Raw genomic sequence first — 23,484 nt, forward strand, 5'->3', positions numbered from 1 at the left:
CCTCGGCCATGGTGGTAAGGTGGTTTCGAACAGAAACATCATCCATATTTATAAAAGGATAGATGTTCTTTCGGACGAATGCCAGAGCATCCGCCTTAACCCCACCATCAAAAGAAGAAGAGCCAGACTCTGAAGTCTTACGCTTCTTCTTCTCTGGCTCAGAGAGAGTTTGGGCAGAAGGGGGTGGTCGAGACAAACTTGAGGAAGAAATGACAATGGGTTGAGAGGGAGTGCCAGTATTTTTAGGAGGAGGAGGAGGAGGAGGAGGAGAGGTGATCGCCCTGGCACCACCAGACCTAGCTCGGGACTTCGCTTTAGCCTCCTGGACCCTTTGGTAAGCCTCCTGAGCATTCTTCTTTGCCATATCTACAAAGAAAAACAACCAACAGTTATAAGTCGGCAACATTCAAGTCGGTAGAAACAACTCGGAAATTAGGAATGCATGCACTACCTAATTGAGATTGAACAAAAGTCGGCGTTCCCTGAAGGATTTTTCTGGTATCCAAGTATGGGGCCCTCCCCCACGCTTCTCGGAAAAACCCCACAATGGCCGCCTCCACCTCGTCCAGATCATCTAGACCATACTTCTCACGAGGGGAGGCCGCCAACCAATAAAGGGGAAAGCGAGGGGAGGAGTGCTCATCCAGGAAAAAGGGGTGATGACCATCTACAGCTTGTACTTTGAAAAAATAGTTTTTGAAGTCATGAAAAGATTCGTCGAAAAGGGTAAAAATCCTCCGACCTTGTATGGCTCGGAAGGATACCCACTGCTGTTTGTTGTTTAGCCCACTAAAGGGCTTAGTCATGTGAAAGAGAAAGAAGAAAATCCTCAAAGAGGTCGGAAAGTCCAGAGCGTGGCTAATAAACTGATAGATCTTCAAAAAACCCCAAGAATTGGGGTGAAGTTGAGTAGGGGCAACTCTACAGTGGTGCAAAACAGATATCTCGAAATCAGAGAAAGGAAGAAAAACACCCAAACGGGTGATCATACATTCATACATGAAGAAAAAATGAGGGGCCGCCTCATTAACTCTCCCAAAACAGACCCGGTCTTCAGGACCCGGGATTATCAGTTCATATTTTGGCCCATCCTCCTCCGAAGTACAGAGCCGGTGATGAGTACGAAGATGAGTGATAAACTCAGCGTCGACCAGGGGTTCCTCCCCAAGGACAGTGTCATCAACCCACAAAGAAAGAACATCTACGGAAGCCATTTTTTATATATAAAGAAAAGTGGCAGAAACCTACAAAAGGAAAAAAGAAAAGGAAAAATCAAAAAACACGGCCCCTAAAGAGGAGAGACACAAAGCTAGAATCTACAGGCCAACCTATCCACTCACAATGCAAAACATGCAAACATAAGGCATGACATGGGAGAAATAAAACTAACCTTTATCCAAGAAATGAAGGTTGGAGAGAGCGGAAATCTTCAAGCACAAGAATACAGCACGAACAAGGAATAAGAAGTTTGAAAGATTGCAGAAACGGAAGAACGAAAGAGAGGGAAAGTATTTATAAATAGGCTAGGGGGCATAATGGTAAAAACGAGGCAGTCATTAATGAGACTGCACCGTTACCAAAGCCCTCAATCCCTAAACGCTTCCTCAACGGACACGACGCTTGAATTGACGTAACTGTCAGAAACAAAAGGTCGCGAAAATCACGTCGGTTTCAAAACCCGTGAAAGTCGGCTACGAACCCGAGCTAAATACTTGAACCCAAGCCTTAAGAGGATCTTGGGCTCAAGTAGGGGCACTGTTCATACCCTGGCCCAATGTTAAGGGCCCAGGTCCAACCAAAAGGCCTGATCCAATAGATTAAGCCTAGCAAAGCACCGGCCTCCACTTAAGAAGTCGGTGTCAACCACGACTTAGTATGAAGAAGTCGGTTATGAGATGGGCTGGCAGATAAACACTCATTCAAATGAGTAACCGCCCCTAAAATCTCTCTAACCACTTCATAAAGCCATATCTTAACCTCCCTAAGATAATGGGACGGTTAATATCCTAAAGATACGGCACTACTCCAACGGTGGTTATTGGCTCACCACTATAAGTACACTGACACGCCTCAGGTATCTCTAAGCCCAATACTCTCTAGACCTGCTCACACTCTTGCTAACTTAGGCATCGGAGTGTCTTTGCAGGTACCACCCCCCATTCACTCACGCGCGCAGGTCGGACGGAGCCTCCCGAGTCGCAGACACACCTGGAGTTCTCCTCCTTCATACACCTGGGCCGTCAAACGTCATCCATCTTATTAATCTCCGGTTACCCACCGTAACAAAATTATAATTAATGTGTTTGTAATTTTTCAAAAAGAATTCATTTTTAATATATATTAATTGTTTAATGATCCTACCAATACATATATGTTTAACCAAATTAATATAAGATTAAAATAAATTTTTAATAAAATTTTAAAACTCCAAACAATAAAAAGGTATTGTAACAACTACCGTTTTTTTATATTGAGCCACTCATAAGAATTTCTTATTTTTCAACCCCTTAGAAGTGGCTTTACTCACAAGAATTCAGGTGGTATGCATAAGTTCTTAAGTTTAAATTTTATTATTAAAAATTTACTAAATACGAGAAAACTATGCTATTTGGATTATAGCTAGTCGGTAATCTCAATACAAGTTTACATCAATAATTTAATACAAGTTTACATCAATAATTTTATTAAGTTCGCGTCATTAGACTATGTTGATGCATTTAGATTTAAGTATTCTAACTTTCTAAGTCACCAAATAATCATTCCTTTTAAGTGAATTTGACATAACCAGTTTATTTCAAAGGATCAAAATTTATGCACCATCCTTTACAAAATAAGCTTAGAAATATTTGGTGTGTGGAAAAAAATGACATACATGGAGAAAAGCTGGACTCTTTAATTTATCTTTTGGCTGTCATGTGTTTTTAATTTACTTTTTTATATCTCTTTTCTTGCTGCTCATTCTGTGGGTATCTCATTTTCAAAAACTTTGTGTTTTGGTTTGTTTTTCTTTTGAGTTTTAAGTCTTATTGTTAATAAAAAAAAAGCTGGACTCTTTTGTTATGTTGTTCCATGATCATGAATCATGACCGAGACTGTGGCCTATATGAAGAATGGAACCAAACTTTACTTTTTCAGGTCATTATCACCTTATGAACAGTGCAGAACAATGTTTATGTGATATAGAATTCAACAACATTGCATATCACATGGCAAGAAATTAATTACATATAAAAAGGGTATAAATGTGGGTGTGTATGGTTCTAAATACCATGCACAATGATTGAATTTCTTGTTCAAACTTGGTTACATTACATTACATGTACAGATAGTTGTATCAATTAACAACATCATCTGTGTTGGAGATTACAAAGTTGAATTTATTAATCCAAAGCTGTATTTCTGTCCCTAAAGTTTATTAAACTCCGTCAAATTCTTCAATGTGTCTTCCACAAATTCATACCCTTTAAGTTATTATAAACTATTTAACACACATTTCCAACCATTATGTTTTTGGCAAGAAATCCCTCTCTTTGTTAAACAGGAGCATCAGATAAAAGAAAATTGTAGTTAAACTAAATCAAATACTTACCCAATTTAAGATGATTCAGTTATATTTGTTAAAATTTTAAGTATAAGTAATTTAGTAATGAGTAATATTAGGTAGCCAAAATATTATATATAATAAATTAAAGTATATGATCAATAATATTTGCACTGTTAAGAGAGTATAAATCACTCTTTTAACTTAATTGACAAACTATTTTTTTTTTATAACTATCTTCTCTCATTAATTACAAAAAAAAATCAATTCCAAATTTAATATCAACCAAATTTTCTTTCAATTACATTTATAATTCTATATTTTTTTTCAAATAAATATTTTAAATTCTAATATTTTAATTATAAAAATTTTTTAAATTATCTCAATACATTTTATAAAAAATAAAAGAATCTTAAATTTGATTAGCCTCTATTTATTAAAAATCAGAAACATCCAAAATAATTAGTTTTTAACTTACAAAATAAAATAATAAATAATAAATTAGCATTAATTCATTGATTATAAAAATTATGTGTTTAAAAATATAAATGTTATACGTATAAAATTATGGATGTTAAATTAAAAAATTTTAACAACTTTTATTATATAACTCATAGTTTATATATAGACTATTAAAAAATAAAAAATAAAATATAAAATATAAACAAAAATTAAAAAATAATTTTTTAAAATAATATTAACTCATCATATTAAAACCAATAAATAAGCATACATATAAATATTAAATAAAAAATATTAAAATAATTAAAATTATGATCTATTAGTAGTGCACATATGAGATAATTTAAAAAATACGGTAAGACATATAATTTAAAATTTGGTAATATTAATCATAAAAATTTATTAATTATGGACATCATATATATAAAATTATAAATATTATGAGTACAAAATTATAGATGCTATATATTAATATAAAATTATAGATGTTATGTGTTACTTATATAATAACTGAAAACTAATATGTATATAAATATAATAACTAATAAATATTAATTAAATTCTTTGATGTTAGTTATATATAATTATGAATGTTATGTGTATTTATGAATGACATAATCACGAACATACAAATGATATCTCATACTTCATCATCTGATCTCTATTATGGCTTTATATATTCTCATAAATTGGTGACTATGAACAACCTCGTCGGGGGTGAGTCAGTGTGTTGTTTAAATTTTTTAACTATTACTGGTATAGACACTATGTTAAAGTCAAATTTAAATATCATACTATTTAAAATGATAATTACAACTGGTTGTGAATTTCTTTAGTCTATCCCAACCAAAATCAAACTCAAAAAGTTTCAATTGTACTAAACTCATCATTTTTACTCTTAAATTCGAAGTTCCTAATTGTGCTTCAGATGTACTAAAGTCGTGCTTTTTCCCTCTTGAATGCAAAGGTCTTATACATTACATAGATTGCGTTTAATGATAATGAAGTGATACAATAAATTAGTGGTTATGATAATTATTATCATTAACGTCAATTAAAGATTATTATTACAATTCTTTATTATCATTACAAAAATTTTACTCTTCTTTTTTATGTTAAAATGATACTTTTATCCTTTTTATTTATAAAATATACATTTCTCTTTTTGATAATTTTTAAGAAAACTTTTTTTAATCAATTTTAAATTTTTTGTATTAACTAATATTAACTTTACTCATTTAAAAAAAATAAATAAATTATATTTTATAAAAATATCTTTTAACAAAAATTTTATTTTTTTATTAAATTTTGTTTATAAAATATCCTTTAATAAATTATTTTTTTATTAATTAAATTATATTTTTTTAAAAAATTTTTAATAATTAAATTATTTTTTTCTAAGATACCTTTCAGTAATATTTTAATTAGTAAGGAACTTATTTTCGAAAGATGTAAAGAAATGAGATGTTAATTTTTTAAATTTGGGATTTATCCATCTCGATTTATTTTTAAGTTTTGATAAAGTTGTTAATAATTTTCAATAGTTCTATGAAACAAATTATTTATTAATATTAATTGTTATACGTATTAACAGTGGCAAGATATTTTTAATTTAATGTTAAAATAATATACATTGATATCGAAAAATTAATAGTAAAGTACAAAAATAATTGTTAACAAAAACTTTGATAAAAAATCACAATTTAATAATTAAAAAAATTATTGAAGGGTGTTTTAGGAAAAAAATAATTTAATCATTAAAAAATTTTTAAAAAAATATTTTGGTAAAAATACAATTTAATCAGTAGACAAATAATTTGTTAAAGGGTATTTTAGTAAACAAAATTTAATCACAAAAAATAAAATTTTTACTAAAGTGTATTTTTGTAAAAAATAATTCATTTTTTCTTAAAAAAATAAATAAAGTTAGTGTTAGTTAAAATAAAAATTTTAAAATGGATTAAAGAGGAGATTTTTTAAAAGTTATAAGGGAGGGAAGTGTATATTTTACAAATAGAGGGGAGGAGAGTGTCATTCTAACATTTTTCAGGATAGGAGAATATAATTTTCTCTTATTATTATTAGTCTTTAGGACAATAATAAATATGAATATCAAATTGTAAAAAAAATATTAATATATAATTCGGTTAATACCTAAAAGTTAGGGATATGTTATTATAATTAATATAAGGATCCCGCTAGGAGACAATGGATAATAAACATTTTCTCAAGAAATTAGTTTAATTTTTGGGTTCACCAAAGATCGAACTCTTGACCTTTCGGATCTAGCGCTTTAATACCATGTCATGATACCACTCATCCCAAAAGCTTCAGCTGATGGAAAAATGTAACACTAGTAATTATATCTCTAATACTCCATAAACCTCCATTGTACACATTGTATAAATATTTCATTGGCTCCTCATACTTTCTCTTAATATAATTAATATGTAAGAGCCATTAAGAGTGTGATAAGTAGAGTAATAAGAGAGTAAAATAAAAAATCAAGACGTAACTAACTTATTTAAATAAAATCAATTTAAGAAGGTTTTGGTTAGTTATAGGTGAAATATTTTGGTTCGAAACTTTTCTCAATAATTTAGTAATTTCATTTACTTTACCCCCACTATATCATCCATGTTCCACAAAGTTGTTCTGAAACTAAGATACTAAATTGATGTAATTAAAATAAGAGAAACCAGAGAAAAGAAGAGAACAGAATCAGAGAAAGTAGCTTCTGTGATGATAAAATGCATTAACTCTGATAATTCATTCACTGAAAAATTAAGAGAGTGAATGAAAGACATTTCAGCAAGCAAAAAGGTACGGTTTATCCCAAATAAGTACAACATCCACATCCACATCATCAAAACATGGAATACCATCTCTTTCTCCCTACCTCACACCAACAAAGTTGGTTTACATTTCAAACCAACTTAAAATCACTATTCAATATAACTAACAAAGTCAAACATAAATATTTTACAGTAACCACATTTTGGAATCTTACATATTAGAGGCCTCCTTAAATGGTTAACTTCTTAAATGCTTGTTCTGATGACAACGGACTAAAATGGAATTTTCTTATTAAAGAGGCCTAACTATGTAGAATGTGACACTCTTTATTGCAGTGTGAATAGTTGACAATTTGACATTCCCTCCTAATTAAATGGTTTTGCTTTGTAAACTTCTACTTATTATAGCATAAATAATTGATGTTTGATATTGAGACTAAAAAGTGCAAAATCTCCTTCTGTCTCTGTATTTATATCCTATCTCAATAACCAAATGCCACTAAAGAATTTGGAACTAAAAACATAATTTTGATACACTGAAAATGTTTTACACACTCATTCAATTATATCCTATTATGTTGAAGACTATTCACGCAGTAAATATACAAATTAGTTATTTTTGCTGATATAAAGTTAAGTAAATAAATGCATATGTAAAACTACTTTATGGAGCTCAACTACTCTTTCTAACTGTTCTATGAGATTGCAGCTATAAAAGAAAGGCTGTGTTGTGAGATCAATTTAACTATAACTGTCTCATATTCAAGCAAAAAAATTTATCAGTTCACACCATGGGTGGCACAGAGATGAAGATAGCCAGGTTCTCAAGCTGTAGAGGGGTGCCATTTGAGATCAATGCTAATAGAAGCAACCCTTTTGCAATAGAGCCACCACCAACACCAATTCCAAAGCCAGAACCAACAACACATGGATCATGGCGTTGGCTTCCATGGACAAGAACCAATTCTTTCAAGCTTCTTCCTCGGATGTATGCCGTTAGTCCAGGTCGAAGCCGTTCCAGCAGTCACTTCTGTGACATTGACATTGATGCTGACAAAGATGACCATGATGATGATGATGATGATGATGTTGAGGTAGAGTTCATAGCAGAAGGTACTCAAGATGCAGAGAAACAACAACAGAAGAAAGCTAATAGTTCAAGGCTTTCAATTATTCTTCTAGATCAAGGTTTCACAGTGTATAAATGGATATTCCTTGTTTGTTTGGCCTTGAATATGGTTGCATTATCTCTTGCAGCTTCAGGGCATTTTCCATATGCAAAGGAAAAGGCTTCACTTTTCTCCATTGCTAACATTCTAGCTCTTACACTATGCAGAAGTGAAGCAACACTCAGAATTCTTTTCTATTTAGTTGTGAAGACTATTGGGAACCCTTGTGTTCCTCTTAGGATCAAAACTTCCACAACTTCATTCCTTCAAAGCCTTGGAGGAATCCACAGTAGTTGTGGTGTTTCTTCCATATCATGGCTTCTCTTTTCTTTAGTCCTTACTATGAAAAACAAAAACAAAACTTCCACTGAGATCATTGTTGTTGCATTTGTCATCCTCTTACTCCTTTTTCTGTCTTCCCTTGCCGCCTTCCCTCTTGTCCGCCACCTCCACCACAATGTCTTCGAGCGCACGCACCGGTTCGCCGGCTGGACAGCTCTCATCCTTCTCTGGCTGTTCATTCTTCTGTCTATAAGCTATGATCCTAATTCACAATCCTATCACTTCACCATCTCTAAGATGATCAAGAACCAAGAATCATGGTTCACTCTAGCCATCACAATCCTTATAGTCCTTCCTTGGTTAACCGTTAGAAGGGTAGCGGTCCGTGTTTCTACGGCATCAAGCCATGCCACAATCATAAAATTTGAAGGTGGTGTTGAAGCAGGGTTGTTTGGTAGAATTAGTCCATCACCTTTATCTGAATGGCATGCATTTGGGATCATATCTGATGGAAAGAAAGAACACATGATGCTAGCTGGTGCGGTTGGTGACTTCACACGATCATTAGTTTCAACAAAACCAAACCATCTTTGGGTAAGGAAATTGCACTTTGCTGGGCTAACTTACCTAGTGAAACTGTACAAAAGGGTGTTGTTGGTGGCAACAGGATCAGGAATCTGTGTGTTCTTGTCATTCCTATTGCAGAAAAGGCAACATCATGTTGATGTGTATCTGATTTGGGTGGCTAAGGATATTGAAACAAACTTTGGAAAGGAGATAGTTGAGTTGGTAAGAAATTATCCAAAGGAGAAAGTGATTGTTCATGACACTGGAGTTTGTGGTAGGCCTAATGTGGGTGAGATGAGTGTGGAAGGTGCTACTATGTGGAATTGTGAAGTAGTTATTGTTACTAGCAACCCTCAAGGTAGCAAAGATGTTGTTAGAGCATGCAAGAAGGCCAAGATTCCTGCTTTTGGTCCAATTTGGGACTCTTGAAACACTAACTTTTCAAGGGGAATGGTGTTCATTTCTTTTACTCTTGTTTTTTTTGGATCAAGCAGATAGCATTAGAGTGATAATAGTTTTTGTTCATTGAACATAAAACTTGTAAAATACAGCAAGACTATGTTTCTCAATTCCCACTTCTCATTAACATAAATTGAAAAACTAGTTTGTTCAGAATATTAGTTGCATGTCAAAGTGATCGGGCACAAATTTTTTCTTTCTTGTGTTCTTGAAAATACTCACGAGACTAGTTCGAAACAAAAAATCAACAATAGAAGGCTAGTACCGAGTACTATAATAAGACTAGTTACATTTATTTATACTTTGCATATTATAACAGTAGCTAACAGAGGTACAAAGTTGACTGTTTTACAAGAAAGAGACATTTTGACACTTGTATCTTCACAACCTCAATGACATAATGAGATTCTTATTTTCCACAAACTCCACAAAACAAAACAGAACCCCGAAAACACTCGAGTCCACATCTGAACACATGGAACAGAGACATCAACAAAACATGTACCAAAAGCAAGAAAGCAGGATCAGTTTTTAGTGATCACACAAATCAAGGGTTCTTCCTCCTCCCTTCAACATTCTTGTGCATCGTCTCACTTTCTTCCTCACCACCAACCATGAGCTTAGTTGTGTGTGCAATCTCGGAAATGGTTTCACCAACGGCACCAAGCACACCACCACCTTGTTGTCCCTCTTTACCTTGATGCTGTTCTTGAGCTGTCTCAGCAGGTTTGATCATTGATTCACCAATCTCGCCCACAGTTTCACCAACAGCTCCCAAAACCTCACCACCTCCCTCAGTGATGTTACCAGTGATGGTGTCCAATGGCTTCTTCACCCTTTGTGCCACATCACCAACTCTTGTCATTGCTTCACCACCCTCGTGCTGAATCTGTTGCTGCCCTTGTTGAATTCTGTTGCTCTCTTCAGTTTGTCCACTTCCAGTGATGTTTTGAAATGGTTTCTTTATCTGCTGACCAACATTTCCCACAGTTTCTCCAATGGACGATAACACACTGCTTCCTGTTCCCTCTTGGCTCACAGTTTCGCCGACCCCTTGTGTTGTCCTCTCTTCCTAAATGCCACTTTTTGTCAATTCTCATTTCAATGTAAAAATTATCTTGCTAAGTTGTTCAACAATCTTAATAATGGCAAGGACTTTACTCAAATTTCGAGTTAAATCCCAAACTGATACTTCTAGATTGATCAAAAGTACAAAATAGTCTCTGAAATTTCAATTACAAGTAGCATAGTCCTCAAAATTCAATACACTACTCTGAAATATAAAATGGCTTATTTTTGAAGATGGTAATTTGGTTTAAGAAGATACCAAACCTGAAATTGAGAGGCTTTCTTGAGGTCCAAGTCCCTCTGAGCTTCGTCCTTCTTCCTTGCAGTGTACTCCTTAGCAGTCTCACCAGCAGAAGCAGCCAATCCTTTCACAGCACCCACCGACTTCACTGCCAGCTCAGCCGCCTTCTGACCAGCATACCCGGCAGCCCCCTCCACCACATGTACTGCAGTCTTAGTCCCTTCCACGGTCACCTCCGTGCCGAAATTCGCCGCCTTCCATGCTGCCACGGTCGCCTTGTCCTTCAAGTCCACGGCAGTCTTGCCAGCGTACTCTGCGGCAGTCTTGCCGCTCTCCACCGTGACATCCTTGGCCTTCTCAGCAGCTTGCAGGGTGTAGTCTTTGGCTTTCTCCGCAACCGGCGCAGTGTATTCTGCTGCAGCTTTTGCTCCACCTGAGAGTGTTTCTTTGGTTGCGTCAACATAGCCTTGTTGCGGTGCAGTTTGTTCTTTGCTTCCAAGGGTCTCACTTTCATTCTTCGTTTGAGCTTCTTCTGGTTCTTGATTCCTCTCTGCTTTTGCACCTTCGGTTTCAGCAGCACCACCGCCAACTCTTCCTCCCTGAAAAATCTCTTGCTCTTGGTTCCTCTTTGCTTTGGCAGCTTCTGTTTCAGCACCATCACCACCACCACCTATAGCCTCTTGCAACCTCTGTCCTTCACTAACACCCTCCTCTCTTCCTCTGTCTCCTCCTCTTGCTTTCTCAGCAGTAACTTGTCCCACACTCTCCTTGTTTTCACCACTCCTCTCCGGCACACTGCCTCTGACCTCTCTTGTTCTTCCTTCAAGTTCTTCTCCGCTCTCGAACTTCCCCACATTATGATGTTGAGCTTGATCACTCGCCGCTACATTCTCGCTTCTTCTACCTCCATGTTCACCGCCACCTTTCACTTTGTCAGCAAGAGACTCAAACTGTGTACCTTGAGGAGTGTCCTTGCTGCTATCATCAGATTCCTTAACTTCCTCAGCAAGATGCTCAAAATGCGTTGTCATCTTCGTCACCCTGTCCTTCTCAATGTGCACCTCTCTCTCAACACTCGCGTTCTCTCTCCTTTGCAACTGGTCAGACGCCATGCTTTCTGTTCTCGTCAAAACAACAAAAGCACTTTATTGTGTTTGTGTTTGTGTTTGCAAACTTGGAATGTGATGTGTGGTGAGAGTGAGATTAAAAAGGAGGGAGTGGCGGTTGAAGGAGGTTGAAAAGTGGATATGTTTGCATGGGGGATGGACAAGTGGAAGCGCATGTAATTGGTTGTGGCAACGTGTGAGGGTCCTAGCACTATTTAACCTCATGACTCAGCAACAATTCAAACAGGATTCAAAGATTAGGATCATGTATATCTTTGGGCTTCTCCTCTTCTCTGCTTTCTCACACGTGGCACCTTCCAAGCTTCTATTTCTATGACTCTCGTTCTGTGACTGACACGTGGCTCTCAGGATTTATATTTCCTGATAAATTGATTAGCTCAGAACAAGTGTTGGACCTCTTGCAGTAGTCGGCATATCACTCTACTTGCTTCGACTGCAAGAAACTTCTAATTCTTATTATGGGAATATGGGTCTAATTAGTGCTGAGGTATAGATTTAAATATACTAACTAATTGTAGTTAGATATAGTTAAACTGATAATTAAATTAGTTTCTGCAATAATTTAGATTGAATTGGTTTAGTATTTAGTTTACTAATTTGTTTAAATAAATATTGAGAGTTAAAAATTTTAAATTTTGCTTTATACATGCAGTAACAGGTACAAAACTTTAAATGAAATTCGAATATGAACGAATTAATCTTTGATCGGGCTTGATCTTGAGAGAAACCAAAAAAATTTTTTTTTGCATTTCTGTTTTCAACCAACTCATTCTGGTTCTGGTCATATTTAAACTTGTTTAGTTCTTTGGGTTCCAGAAATGGAATAAAGAAAATACTCAGTTTAATCCAATTGCAGCCCTCTTTTTTTTTTGGTCATCAATTGCAGCCCTCTTGAATCTTGACTCACTGAAACAATTTTGGGCTTTTTTAATTCTCTCTTTGAGAAATGGTGTGATCTGTTTAATTCTATCACATATAGAAATTCCATTGGGTTTACTGTTTCTGTTTTCTTAGACTTAATTATTCAATTAAGTTATCATATTATGTGTGTATAGGCATTAGAATTATTGAAGTCTTTCTACTTCTCAGTATAATTTGCAAGATCTACACATACATAATTACATAGCATAATTCTCACTATTAAAGTCTTTCTACCTCATAGTTATTGGCAAATGCTTTTCAATAACACAATAAAAGGGAGGTATATATACTTAGCACAAATCAAGGCAAGATTCTTGCCAAAATAATAATCCCAGACATTTACAATTTGAAGCATATAATATCAAACCAACCAACCAACCCTCTTATTATTTTTCAAATTACAAGAACCACAATAATGCAAAATAAAACTAAATTATCTCCTAAAGTAGAAACTAGAAACCAATTTGGTTATCCTTTTGGCCCCTAACACTAACAAAACAAACTTGTAAAGTGACTATATTTGTGATGAGTGATTGAATGAATGAAATTGTGGTCAAGCAAAAAGAGCAGCATGAAGAAGCACATTCCAAGTATCAGGAAGCCCTGGGAGGCACCAATGGCTGCAATCAGTGGCCATAACACCACTGTAACCCTCAGGGTGTGCATCTTTTCTGTACTGTGAGAGGGTAGTTACATCAAGAAAGAACACTGGCTTCTTGATCCTACTTAGAACCTTGTTGACCACAACCCAAGCCATTGGTGTTCCTGCTGGGTACTTTAACCCAAAGAATGGTTCTGTTTGGCTCATGCATGATTTTGCAGGCTGGTTCCAATCTCTCCCCCTGTATATATCTTGTGTTCTTAGTTACAAATAACACACTGTATCACATAATTCTTTTTACTCTCATGCATATTTAGAATGCAGAGATATAAAGATAAAATAAATATCATATTTTATGACGGTTTTTTTATTATTCTGTATACTATGTACGTTGTCAATATTTGAATGTAAATCTATTTTTTATGTGTAAATTATTAAAATGATATACAAAAGTTTATACTCTGACAAAAATAAATTCAAAAAATTTAAAAACGTGATAAAAATAATAAGATATTAAATATTTTTTAAAAATTTAAAAATTAGATTTTGATGTAACTTTTTATAATTATTATTAGAATTTTAGTAATTTTATGTTATGTAATTTTTAAAATTTTCTTAATAAATGACCGATTTTTTTAAATGAAAAAGAAAATATAGAGATTGAATTTTACTCAACTTTTTTTTATACAGCTTCTAAATAGTTATTCAAATGTCTATAAAAATTTGGATAATATTTATAAATTATTTGCTAAACACAAAAATTATTTATCACTTAAAAATATTATATTTTTTATTTTTTTTTGTCACAATATTTATAAATTTATTTTTCATTTGTATTTTTTAAAATTATTTTTTTCATTAATGTGAATTTTGAAATACCATTTTTCAATAAATGAATAAAATAACTTACTCGTAATGGACAGGGGAAATTCCCAAGAAGAAGACCTTGGTCTGGGCTGGGTTGACATTAAGGTTAACCCATCTGGCCCAAGTTGTTAGGCCCTTGTAATATGCAATAAATCGGTTCATGTCTTTGTACAACTTGCCACGGTCTTGAATATAATCCCACCTGAAATCAAAATAACACAAATTTAGTAGCTATTGTGGCCAATAGAGTACTAAGTACTAACAACAACAAAGTTTAAAGGTTGATTAATCGTACGGCTGTGCATTGCCAGTGTGGGTCCACCAGTGCCACGTGTTGAAAACAAGGACGTCCATTCCTCTCCAAGCATCACCACTCTTTATCGAGTCAAGCTTCAAAACTCTCCCAACCCTCTCACGGTCAAGGTCTACCAAGTATGGTGTACGGTACAGAAACAATTGCAGCCCATAATCCTATAATAAAATAATAATAAACCATTTCTGAGTATAAAATATGTAAACAACATTTCTCAAAATAGATTGATGAGTAAACAACAAAGAGGTTCTAAGTTCTAACTTCTTATTTCAAAAATAAATAATTTTTTATTAATTAAAAATATAAAAACGTTTTTTTATTTTTTAATAGGTGAGATATCTAAATTTCTTTGCTAAATTGATTTATTTTTATATATTTTGAACAAAAAAAATTAAATATCTCACATTTTAAAATATAAAAAAAATATATTTTTAATTAATAAAAAATTTATGTTTTTAAAATTAAAAAATTAATTTTTTTTTCTGAATTGATTGACCTATTAGCTACAACAACTTATGTTTTATTATATAAAAGACATTTAAAATTTGAAGCCATATCTTTATGTATACAACATATTATTCAAACTACCATTTACTAACTCTTAGTTACTTATAATAGATGAAATTTTGATTTCTTAAGAACATAAATATTTTAAGAAATACTTTCAAATTCATTCTTGTTCTAACATATTTTATTTTTTTTTTAGTATCTTTCTTGAAAAGTCTTCATTTATTTGCAAAGTGTCCTATCAAAGCAAGTTTACACCTTAAATTGAGTTTCCCTTGTGGTGATGTCTTTTCTTGTCTATAGGGCCCTTAAAAAGGAAAAACTAGCATAGAATAAAAATAAGAAAAAGAAAAAGAAGATACCGTCGAAAAAGTAAAAATAAAAAACCATTTCCTTATCTCAAACAAGTGGCACAATTTTTTGACACTTTAGTAGTTTACCAAATTTGCCTTAAAAAAAAAAAAAAGAGTCGTACAAGCAGAGAACTGCATCTAAATGAAGCCACCAGTTTCAAGTGGTCCATTTTAGAAAATGATTAAAGACTTAACTCACTAATTAATATTGGTTAATCTTCTGAAGTTAAATCCACAAAGTTAAAGAGGATTGAATGCAGCTATAGCTTACAAGTTCACAATTTATAGTAATATATTACTTTAGAAAATTTTCAAGTGTACCCTTCTATCGATTTCAATTTTTAATCATTGATTTTAATTATAAAAAATATATATAATATATATAATTAAGATCAACGGTTAAAAATTACTGATATACCAATATCATGGTGTACTTGAAAATCTTTCTATTGCTTTATACAACTGTATGTACTCCATAAAGTATAAAATAAATGACCGACTTTAACTTTTGATGATCCCATGTGCAATCATGTGTAATTATAGTAGTAATCTTATCTTATGTAAATAACTTGATTGAAGGTTATATGATGCTCAAGCATAGTATAAAAGCATGTAATCAATAATAATTTTCTGGAACTATGGAAATAGCATATAGTATTATCAAATTATCAATCATTATAATTGTAGAAATGAAGGAAATAGCATATACTACTATGATGATTTTAATTTCTCCATTGATGTCTCATACTAAGGTGATTCATGTTCTTAGCAATTGGAGGAAAATCTTTTTTTTTTTGGTTTTTCAAGAACTAATCCATTTCGGTACTGAGCTCCATTTAAAAGTTTATGGTTGGTCAATGAGTTGCTGCATGCACAAAGCAGAATTCTAACCCCCGACACTTATTTAAGTGGACTAATAAATTAACCACTAAACCAACTCAATTTGGTTGGAGGAAAATCTATTATCATTGTTAAGTGGGGACATTTGCTTTTGACAATTGGCCCAATTTACCCCAAAATTTATGTACTCCTACATGCAAAAATTTAAATAACAACAAAAAGAAGAAACAGAGAAATAATTTAAAAAATATATATATTGACAGTAATGCTTTTTTTTCTTTTCCACCGCAAGGAGTCAAGGACATGATCACATGAGCATATGGCTAATCACACTTCACCTATGTACAAATAATTTGTGGTTGAAAAAAAGTACTGGTAAAAAGTAAAAATCATTCACCACAGAAAAATTACTTAAAAAAAGAATGAAACAATATTTTTTTAATGCATTTAATATATGAGTTTATTTTTTATTTATTTTTCATATAACAAAAATTTATACAAATATCTAATTACGTAATTACTATCTTTTATATTGACAGAATGAATAATTATCTAAAAAAAACTAATATAATTGGATGAATATATATAATGTTTTATAATTTTCATCAAAATTAAATTTATAATATATTAAAAATTTAAAATTCATCTAATAGCTTTTTTTTAATCATTACTTTCTTATAAATGTTGAAGACAAACAGATTATGGTGCTACTAGTGCTACTCTTTCTTTGGATCTGATGTACAGCTAAAGAAAATTATGTGCACGTTCGAATTTGGTAAAAGAATAAGAGTTCATTGAAAGAATTATTAATTATAACAATTAAGACAACTAAGATTATATAGAATATTGATTACTACTACAACAATGAAGACAAGAACATTAATTGTGCCTTGAATTAAACAATTAGAAAAAAGTGTCCCCTACAAAAGGAAAATCCCCCCACCAATCACGTAGCAAACTTTATTGCCCTTACTCCAGTGTTTCACGACACCACCAAAAGAAGATCCATTGAACAATCAAACAAAATAAATACAAATTTATGCAAAGAAAAACAAGTTAAAAGAAGATCATAAAAATTGGAGTTCAAATACGGCAAAACAAAGTTCAAGTGTTGAAAAGAGTTCAACATTGATGTGCAAATTAGTGAGAAAACGACAGCACTTGCATGAAAACAATCATGATATCCAGCACTACCCATTAAATGCTTATAAAAATAAAAGAAAACAGAGAGTGACCTGGAATGTGATTGTGGAGAGAGCACTGTTCTTTGTGAAAGATGTTCTTGTGTTTGGAACCCAAGAGTGAATCATACATGCCAGTGAATTGAACTGGTTCAAGCTCAATGAATCTCCCACAAACATTATCTTCTTCCCTCTGTATCTTGTTAGAAAATCCATCGCATTAAACCTGCAAAAACAAAAACACATCATCTATCATTCAAGATGGTCCATAAACTAGTATTAAAATTTTATTTTATTTTTTTAAAGAAAGAGCTCAATACAATTTTAATTTTTATAACCAAAATATCTAAAATTCTGACACTATTTTCAAAAAATGAGTTAAGTATATAACAAGTCATATATGTCTAAGTAACTAACTAAGAAAGTGGTTAAGATGAGAAAATGAGAAGAAAGATGAGAAACGAACCTGGGTAAGGAACAAGAGAAGGGTTGCCACCTATACCTCTGGTACTGTTTATCAGGTCGACCATACTTCTGGCAATTGAATTGAGGATCTATGAAGGGACACGTGGAAGGATTGTAGAGAGGATATGAAGCGTCGTAGACCCATTTCCCACGGAACCAGTTACACCTTCCACCAAGCTTCTTTGCAATAATGGTTGCATTGCCAGCATCCTCTGCTCTTGCTTTGTGGCGGTTGCAAAACAGAGCGATGAACAGAGAGAGTAGTAAGAGGAAGAGGCCCTGCTGTGACATGGGTTTCTGTGGAAGGGGGAAGAGTGATGAATATACTAATAGTGTGTCTCAAACAGGGGATTATATAATGTGTAAGGGAAAGGCACACACAGATGTGAAAAACAGGACACTTTTTTTTATTCTTTAATTCTCAATAGCCTTCTAAATTTTTTATTCATATTCTTTTTTGTTAATTTCTCCCGCAAAATAAAATATTGGATATTAAAGAGAAGGTTAAAAATAGTGAATCTGTAAAATTGCAATCAATCGTCATCTCGGAACTAGATAAAAATGTATTAACAAGAATTTCGACGATCAATTCAGTCTGAAATCTAAAAAATACAAAAATTAAAGTTCTATTTCAATATTTATAATTTTGGTGTCTTAAAGTTTAAAAAGAATGTTTTTTTTATCTATCCTATTTTATAATATATGATCTTAATTTAGACAAATACAGTCTCTAAAATAGATCGGCTAAATATCTTTCAATATAGTTAATAATTAGACTATAATATTTTTTTAATCAATAATATAGAAATTTCTCATCTCTCTTTTTCTTTGATTGTACAACTATGTCTTCTTCTTTTTGTTTTTTTCATGGGTCTTGAATTTTTAACAAAATATTTTAAAATATGTGAATTACAATTTAATTAAATACACATACAATATATTATTATTTAGGAGTTTAATTTCTATTATATTTACATACTTCTGACTAAGTGTTATAGACAAAAGCCACTTTACTCAATATAAATATATTTTAAAGTCAATGCTGAACAGCAACAAGGGTTTATATCTATTAGTTAACAATGTGTTAAATCCTTAAACAGCTAAAATCCATACTCATGTGAACTGTAATTCACAATTTTAAAACTATTAGAATTGAGATTGAATAAATGACTTAATTCAATTTCAAAATTTAGTTTAAGAGTTAAAAAAAATGCTTAACACATAAATTGACTATCTTCATAAATATTTATACTTCAAATGATTATTTATGGACATGAGAAAAGGTATATATAATTTTTAAATAATTTATAAACGAATTTAATTGAGGAGTGTTAGGGGCTAGCAGATTTTGTGAGTTATAGCCATCAATTAACCATCAATAGTGTATTTAATGGTGTGAGATTTCATCTAATGGTAGAGAATCACTCATTTTTCTTTTGATGGCTAAGTGCTGGCCAGATTTTAATAAATCTGCTGGCCCCTAGGCTTTTCCAATTTAATTTTGATGCATTGTTAATGTAAAGTAGTTTTACATGCGTATCTAATTATATAACGTCACATAGTAAAAATAACTATTTTTTATATTGATCGCATAAATAGTCACGCAAAAGAACTGATATGATTAAAGTATATCAAAATTAAAGTCTTTATAAAGATGTTCTTCAATGCTCACTCTTTGAACTAATTTTTGAGATTGAAGTAGGGTATTGAATCTTAATTCTAATTGAAACTACAAGATGTCTCATTTTTAAACGTGTGTTGTTTGTTTATGTTTATTTATTTCCGGAGTCAGAAACAGTGGGAACTTTATACGGATTCTTTCTAAACTGTTGCATGTGGGGTTGGATCCAATCCTAATCTTTTCATTGCTCAGAAAATTCTTCGGAATCATCCATCGTCCTTCTATAAAATAAATAAATACTCTTTTCACAAAAATAATAATGGCAACAATCTCTGATCCATAAATAGCCAAGAAAGACAGAATAGAAATTGGCTTGTGAAAAATTAAATATATAATTTCATTTTGGGATATAAATGGTGATGAGAAAATTCCATAATTGTTCTGAGAAACATAAAAAAGATCAAAACAACATACCCCTGAGAAGTTATTTTGCATGCGTGTTGGTTGAATCTTTGTATGTAGTTTGAAAAATGGTTGCAGGCCTCAGAAGAATGCATCAAAAACTAATGCTCCTTGCTTGAAGCAACTCTTGTGCCACTATGATGTCAGAATTTGGATTTGTGTGACAACAAAAAGAGATGAGTATGGAAGTGTTGACCAATGAAAATCACTTTAATGCCCCATGCCTTTCTGATCTTCATTGCTACTAATTCGGAGAACATTGTTTGTTGTCATTATTGGTATAGGAATGTAACAAGAAAACAATTAATACATGTGGTTAGTTTAATGTTATTAGTGGTAGTTAGTTCTTTTTTTTTTTTTACTCAAGTTTAATTAGTCGTGAGAAATGGTTATTGTTAATAGTAAATTGAGGATCGATCTTAGAAGATGCATGGCATGCAAAGATTTAGGTTAAATGGTGTTAGTTATTGACTGGGACACTTGGCGCAGCAACATAATTAAAACATATAATCTTAGAATCACAAGCTATAATTATGCTTTGTGTGACTTAGCTACGTTTCTTTCCATCTATTTCATCATAATTGTCCATGTAAAATTTCTATATTGCTAGAAAATTGGTTATATACTTGTTTTATGAAATATTAAAAGAATAAGTATAAGAAATTAAATTTTAATTAGTTAATATCAATTTTTTATTGTAAAATTATTTTTTTTAACTCGTCTTTTTTTTTTGAAGGATTTTCAATTTAGGATTAGAATTTAGAATTTAAATTTTAGAAATTAGAATTTATTATTTAAAATTTAAGATTTAAGATTTAAAATAAAAAAATAATTTAAAAAGTTAATAGATATTAACTTAAAAAAGTTAATTCTTTAATTAAAGTCATATTAAAACATTCATTTTAATTTTCACACACACACACATATATATTTTATAGTGTTAGGGAATCAATAAATTTATTTTTGAAGAATGTTGGAGAATTAATAGAATTAATTATTTTTTATTAGTAATTAATTATTAATATTTAAAGTATATTGTTAAATTACTAAACTAAATAAATTGAATTAATAATTAAAAATAATAATAAAAATAATAAATTTTATTGATCCTCAAAAATTTCTCCTATTTATTTTATTCTTACTTATATAATCTACTCCAATATTTTATATATGGTTGTGAAATTTATCAAGCTGAAGTATATTAAGATTTAAAGAAAGGATAATACCACAATAAAGAGTGCCATTTCAGTGTTATGAAAATATATATTTTTTTAAAGTTTAAATTAATAAAAAATACATAAATAATTATATTTTTAATATATTCTTTAAATTAAAAAAAATTTTTAATTTATTTAACTTTTTATATAATTTTTTTTCTTTGACGTATGCTATTTTTTTTTTTTTGGTTTGGAGGATACTAATTAATAAGAATAAACTCTGATATCATATTATAAAATTATTTTTTAAAAAAATTTAAACTAATAAGAGAAGATATATAAATGATTATATTTTTAATAAATAATTTTTTTTAATAAAAAACATCAAAAAAATATTATGTATAATATACCTACTTTTTATAAATAATAAATTTTTTGTTGTTTTCACTCAATTATATTGTTCACCAAATAAAGAAAACGTATACCTAAATGTTTTGCCCAAGTTAGTTAAGCACAACATTTACATGTAACTTTAAAACTACAATAATAATAATCATAGCCAGCCATGATTCAATTTGAATATGCGTATAAAATGTATATGGCAACGCCACCATTGAAGACCAAACACGAAGCGTTTGTGTCGCAAAGTTCCTAGCTTATTCATCCTTTTTGTCCTTTCATCATGACGTGTTTGAAAATTCGGATAACAACTTATAACTTGGGTTAAAAGTAGATAAACCAGAATTAAATTAAATCTTGACTAAAGACAAAAGATGATAGCAATAATTGCACAAACCAGGTCGGAACTGGACTCTCCCAAAGTCATATTATTAATTAGTCCCCGTCAAATTCAAATTGATGAACAATTTATAATCCTTCTTTATAGCAAAGTTTATTATTATTATTATTATTATTATTATTATTGAAATATATGTTATAGTTTTATTTGATTAATTTAGGTGAAATTTCTATGTAGTGTTCAGACAAAAGCGAGGCTTCGGATCTGATTGGAACTGCATGGTGATCCACTAATTTCGCAATTCCTGTGTCAAATAATTGAAAATTATATTATGATATATATCAATTTTATCCATACTACATGGAAAGTATTATATTGTATTATTATATTATATAGTTTTGTACGTATTATTGAAGTACATAAGATTGTAGACATCTCTTCACATGCCAACTTTACATACACTGTTTCCAAATAAATAAATTTCATGATGCGCGTTCATATCATATATATAGATTCCAATGCTATTATTGATTAGGAAAAATAAATGGAAAATTATTTAAAATACAAATAATTAGTTATGTATAATAAACTTTTCTGGGGTGCTTCAATCTTCGCTTAGCTTGCTTGATTGAGAAGTAGCCACATGGAATGTAAGCCAGCGAATAAGACATGTCAATTGTCAACGACCAATAGTCCATGATTTGAAGTTTTATGTTCCGTTTTTAATTATTAAATTATGAATATAATTGTCCATAGTAATTTTTTATTTAAGTTAATATTTATATTTTAATTTAATAATTATATATTCTAAAAGTGATGTAAATAATGTTGTGACGCCACTTTTTTCAAAAGTTTAATTTTAACCCCTTTTCTTATGCAAGAATTTCTGTGAGTTTTCATGAATTTTTTTTTGTATATTTTTTTATTTGTATTATATTAAATTTTTTTTTTTAGATTCAACGAGAATCGAATTTTAATATATCTCTAATAAATAATAACTTATTATTTTATAAAAATATATTAGCCACATATCCATCAATTAAAATTTAATTTTTTTTATGATACATTATATAAATTGTAATAATACATAAAAGATAAAACAAGATGCAAACTCTTTTCTTCTCGAATAAATATGTTGTAGTTTAGCTACTATTTAACTATTGAGATAATATTAGAAAAAAAATTAAATTTATCTTATTTAACATTCATTAATTTTAAAATAATTAATAAATAGGCTTATTTTTTTATTATCAAACATTTTCGATTATCCAAATGTACGCACATTATTCTTGAAAGCAAATTTATTAGTGCACATTTTGAGAATTTTTTTTTAATATATAGTTTATAACTTAACTCATTATAGTGCAAGTTATTGGAGTAGTTTTAGGGTTGTATGATGGTATATAAGTTATAACACAATAATTTGTTGGCACAATTAATGCAAGGTTTGCGATATGCATTGGCATGAAGTTGGGGCCGGATTCGAAATGCTCCATGTGATAGCCTCTTCTTCCTCGCACCCACAAAGCAAAGTTAAAAGCAAAAAGAAATTAAAGGGTCACGATTCCAAACTTTGTGTGGAACAAATTGGAACCTAGCTAGTGACTATTGTGTGTGGTACGTGTAATTTGTGACAATGACTTCACTTACATAATTCATCATCAATTCAAGAACCCACCCCTTTCTATCTTTTTTCATGTTATTGTATGCATTTCGATATATGATGTTCTACACGAGGTTAAGTTT

General features: G+C 31.2%; 3 protein-coding genes across 3 annotated transcripts; 1 reads left to right on the forward strand and 2 right to left on the reverse strand.

Moving 5' to 3' along the window:
• Positions 1-7,589: 7,589 nt before the first annotated feature.
• LOC130945881 (adenylate-forming reductase 06235-like) lies at positions 7,590-9,245 on the forward strand. Its single transcript, XM_057874576.1, has 3 exons — positions 7,590-8,391; positions 8,476-8,969; positions 9,036-9,245. Exons 1-3 carry the CDS (start codon positions 7,590-7,592, stop codon positions 9,243-9,245), a joined length of 1,506 nt encoding a protein of 501 aa, XP_057730559.1.
• Positions 9,246-9,787: 542 nt separating this feature from the next.
• LOC130945882 (seed biotin-containing protein SBP65-like) lies at positions 9,788-11,696 on the reverse strand. Its single transcript, XM_057874577.1, has 2 exons — positions 10,608-11,696; positions 9,788-10,347 (listed from the first exon to the last, which is right to left on the reverse strand). The coding sequence occupies exons 1-2, from the start codon at positions 11,694-11,696 to the stop codon at positions 9,823-9,825; spliced, it is 1,614 nt and encodes a 537-aa protein (XP_057730560.1). The 3' UTR covers positions 9,788-9,822.
• A 1,191-nt stretch (positions 11,697-12,887) lies between these two features.
• LOC130944628 (protein trichome birefringence-like 39) lies at positions 12,888-18,091 on the reverse strand. The gene is made up of 5 exons (XM_057873034.1): positions 17,761-18,091; positions 17,349-17,520; positions 14,396-14,571; positions 14,144-14,302; positions 12,888-13,474 (listed from the first exon to the last, which is right to left on the reverse strand). Exons 1-5 carry the CDS (start codon positions 18,048-18,050, stop codon positions 13,186-13,188), a joined length of 1,086 nt encoding a protein of 361 aa, XP_057729017.1. The 5' UTR covers positions 18,051-18,091; the 3' UTR covers positions 12,888-13,185.
• Positions 18,092-23,484: the final 5,393 nt, after the last annotated feature.

The sequence above is a fragment of the Arachis stenosperma genome, chromosome 8, assembly GCF_014773155.1.
Source record: "Arachis stenosperma cultivar V10309 chromosome 8, arast.V10309.gnm1.PFL2, whole genome shotgun sequence".
NCBI lineage: Eukaryota > Viridiplantae > Streptophyta > Magnoliopsida > Fabales > Fabaceae > Arachis > Arachis stenosperma.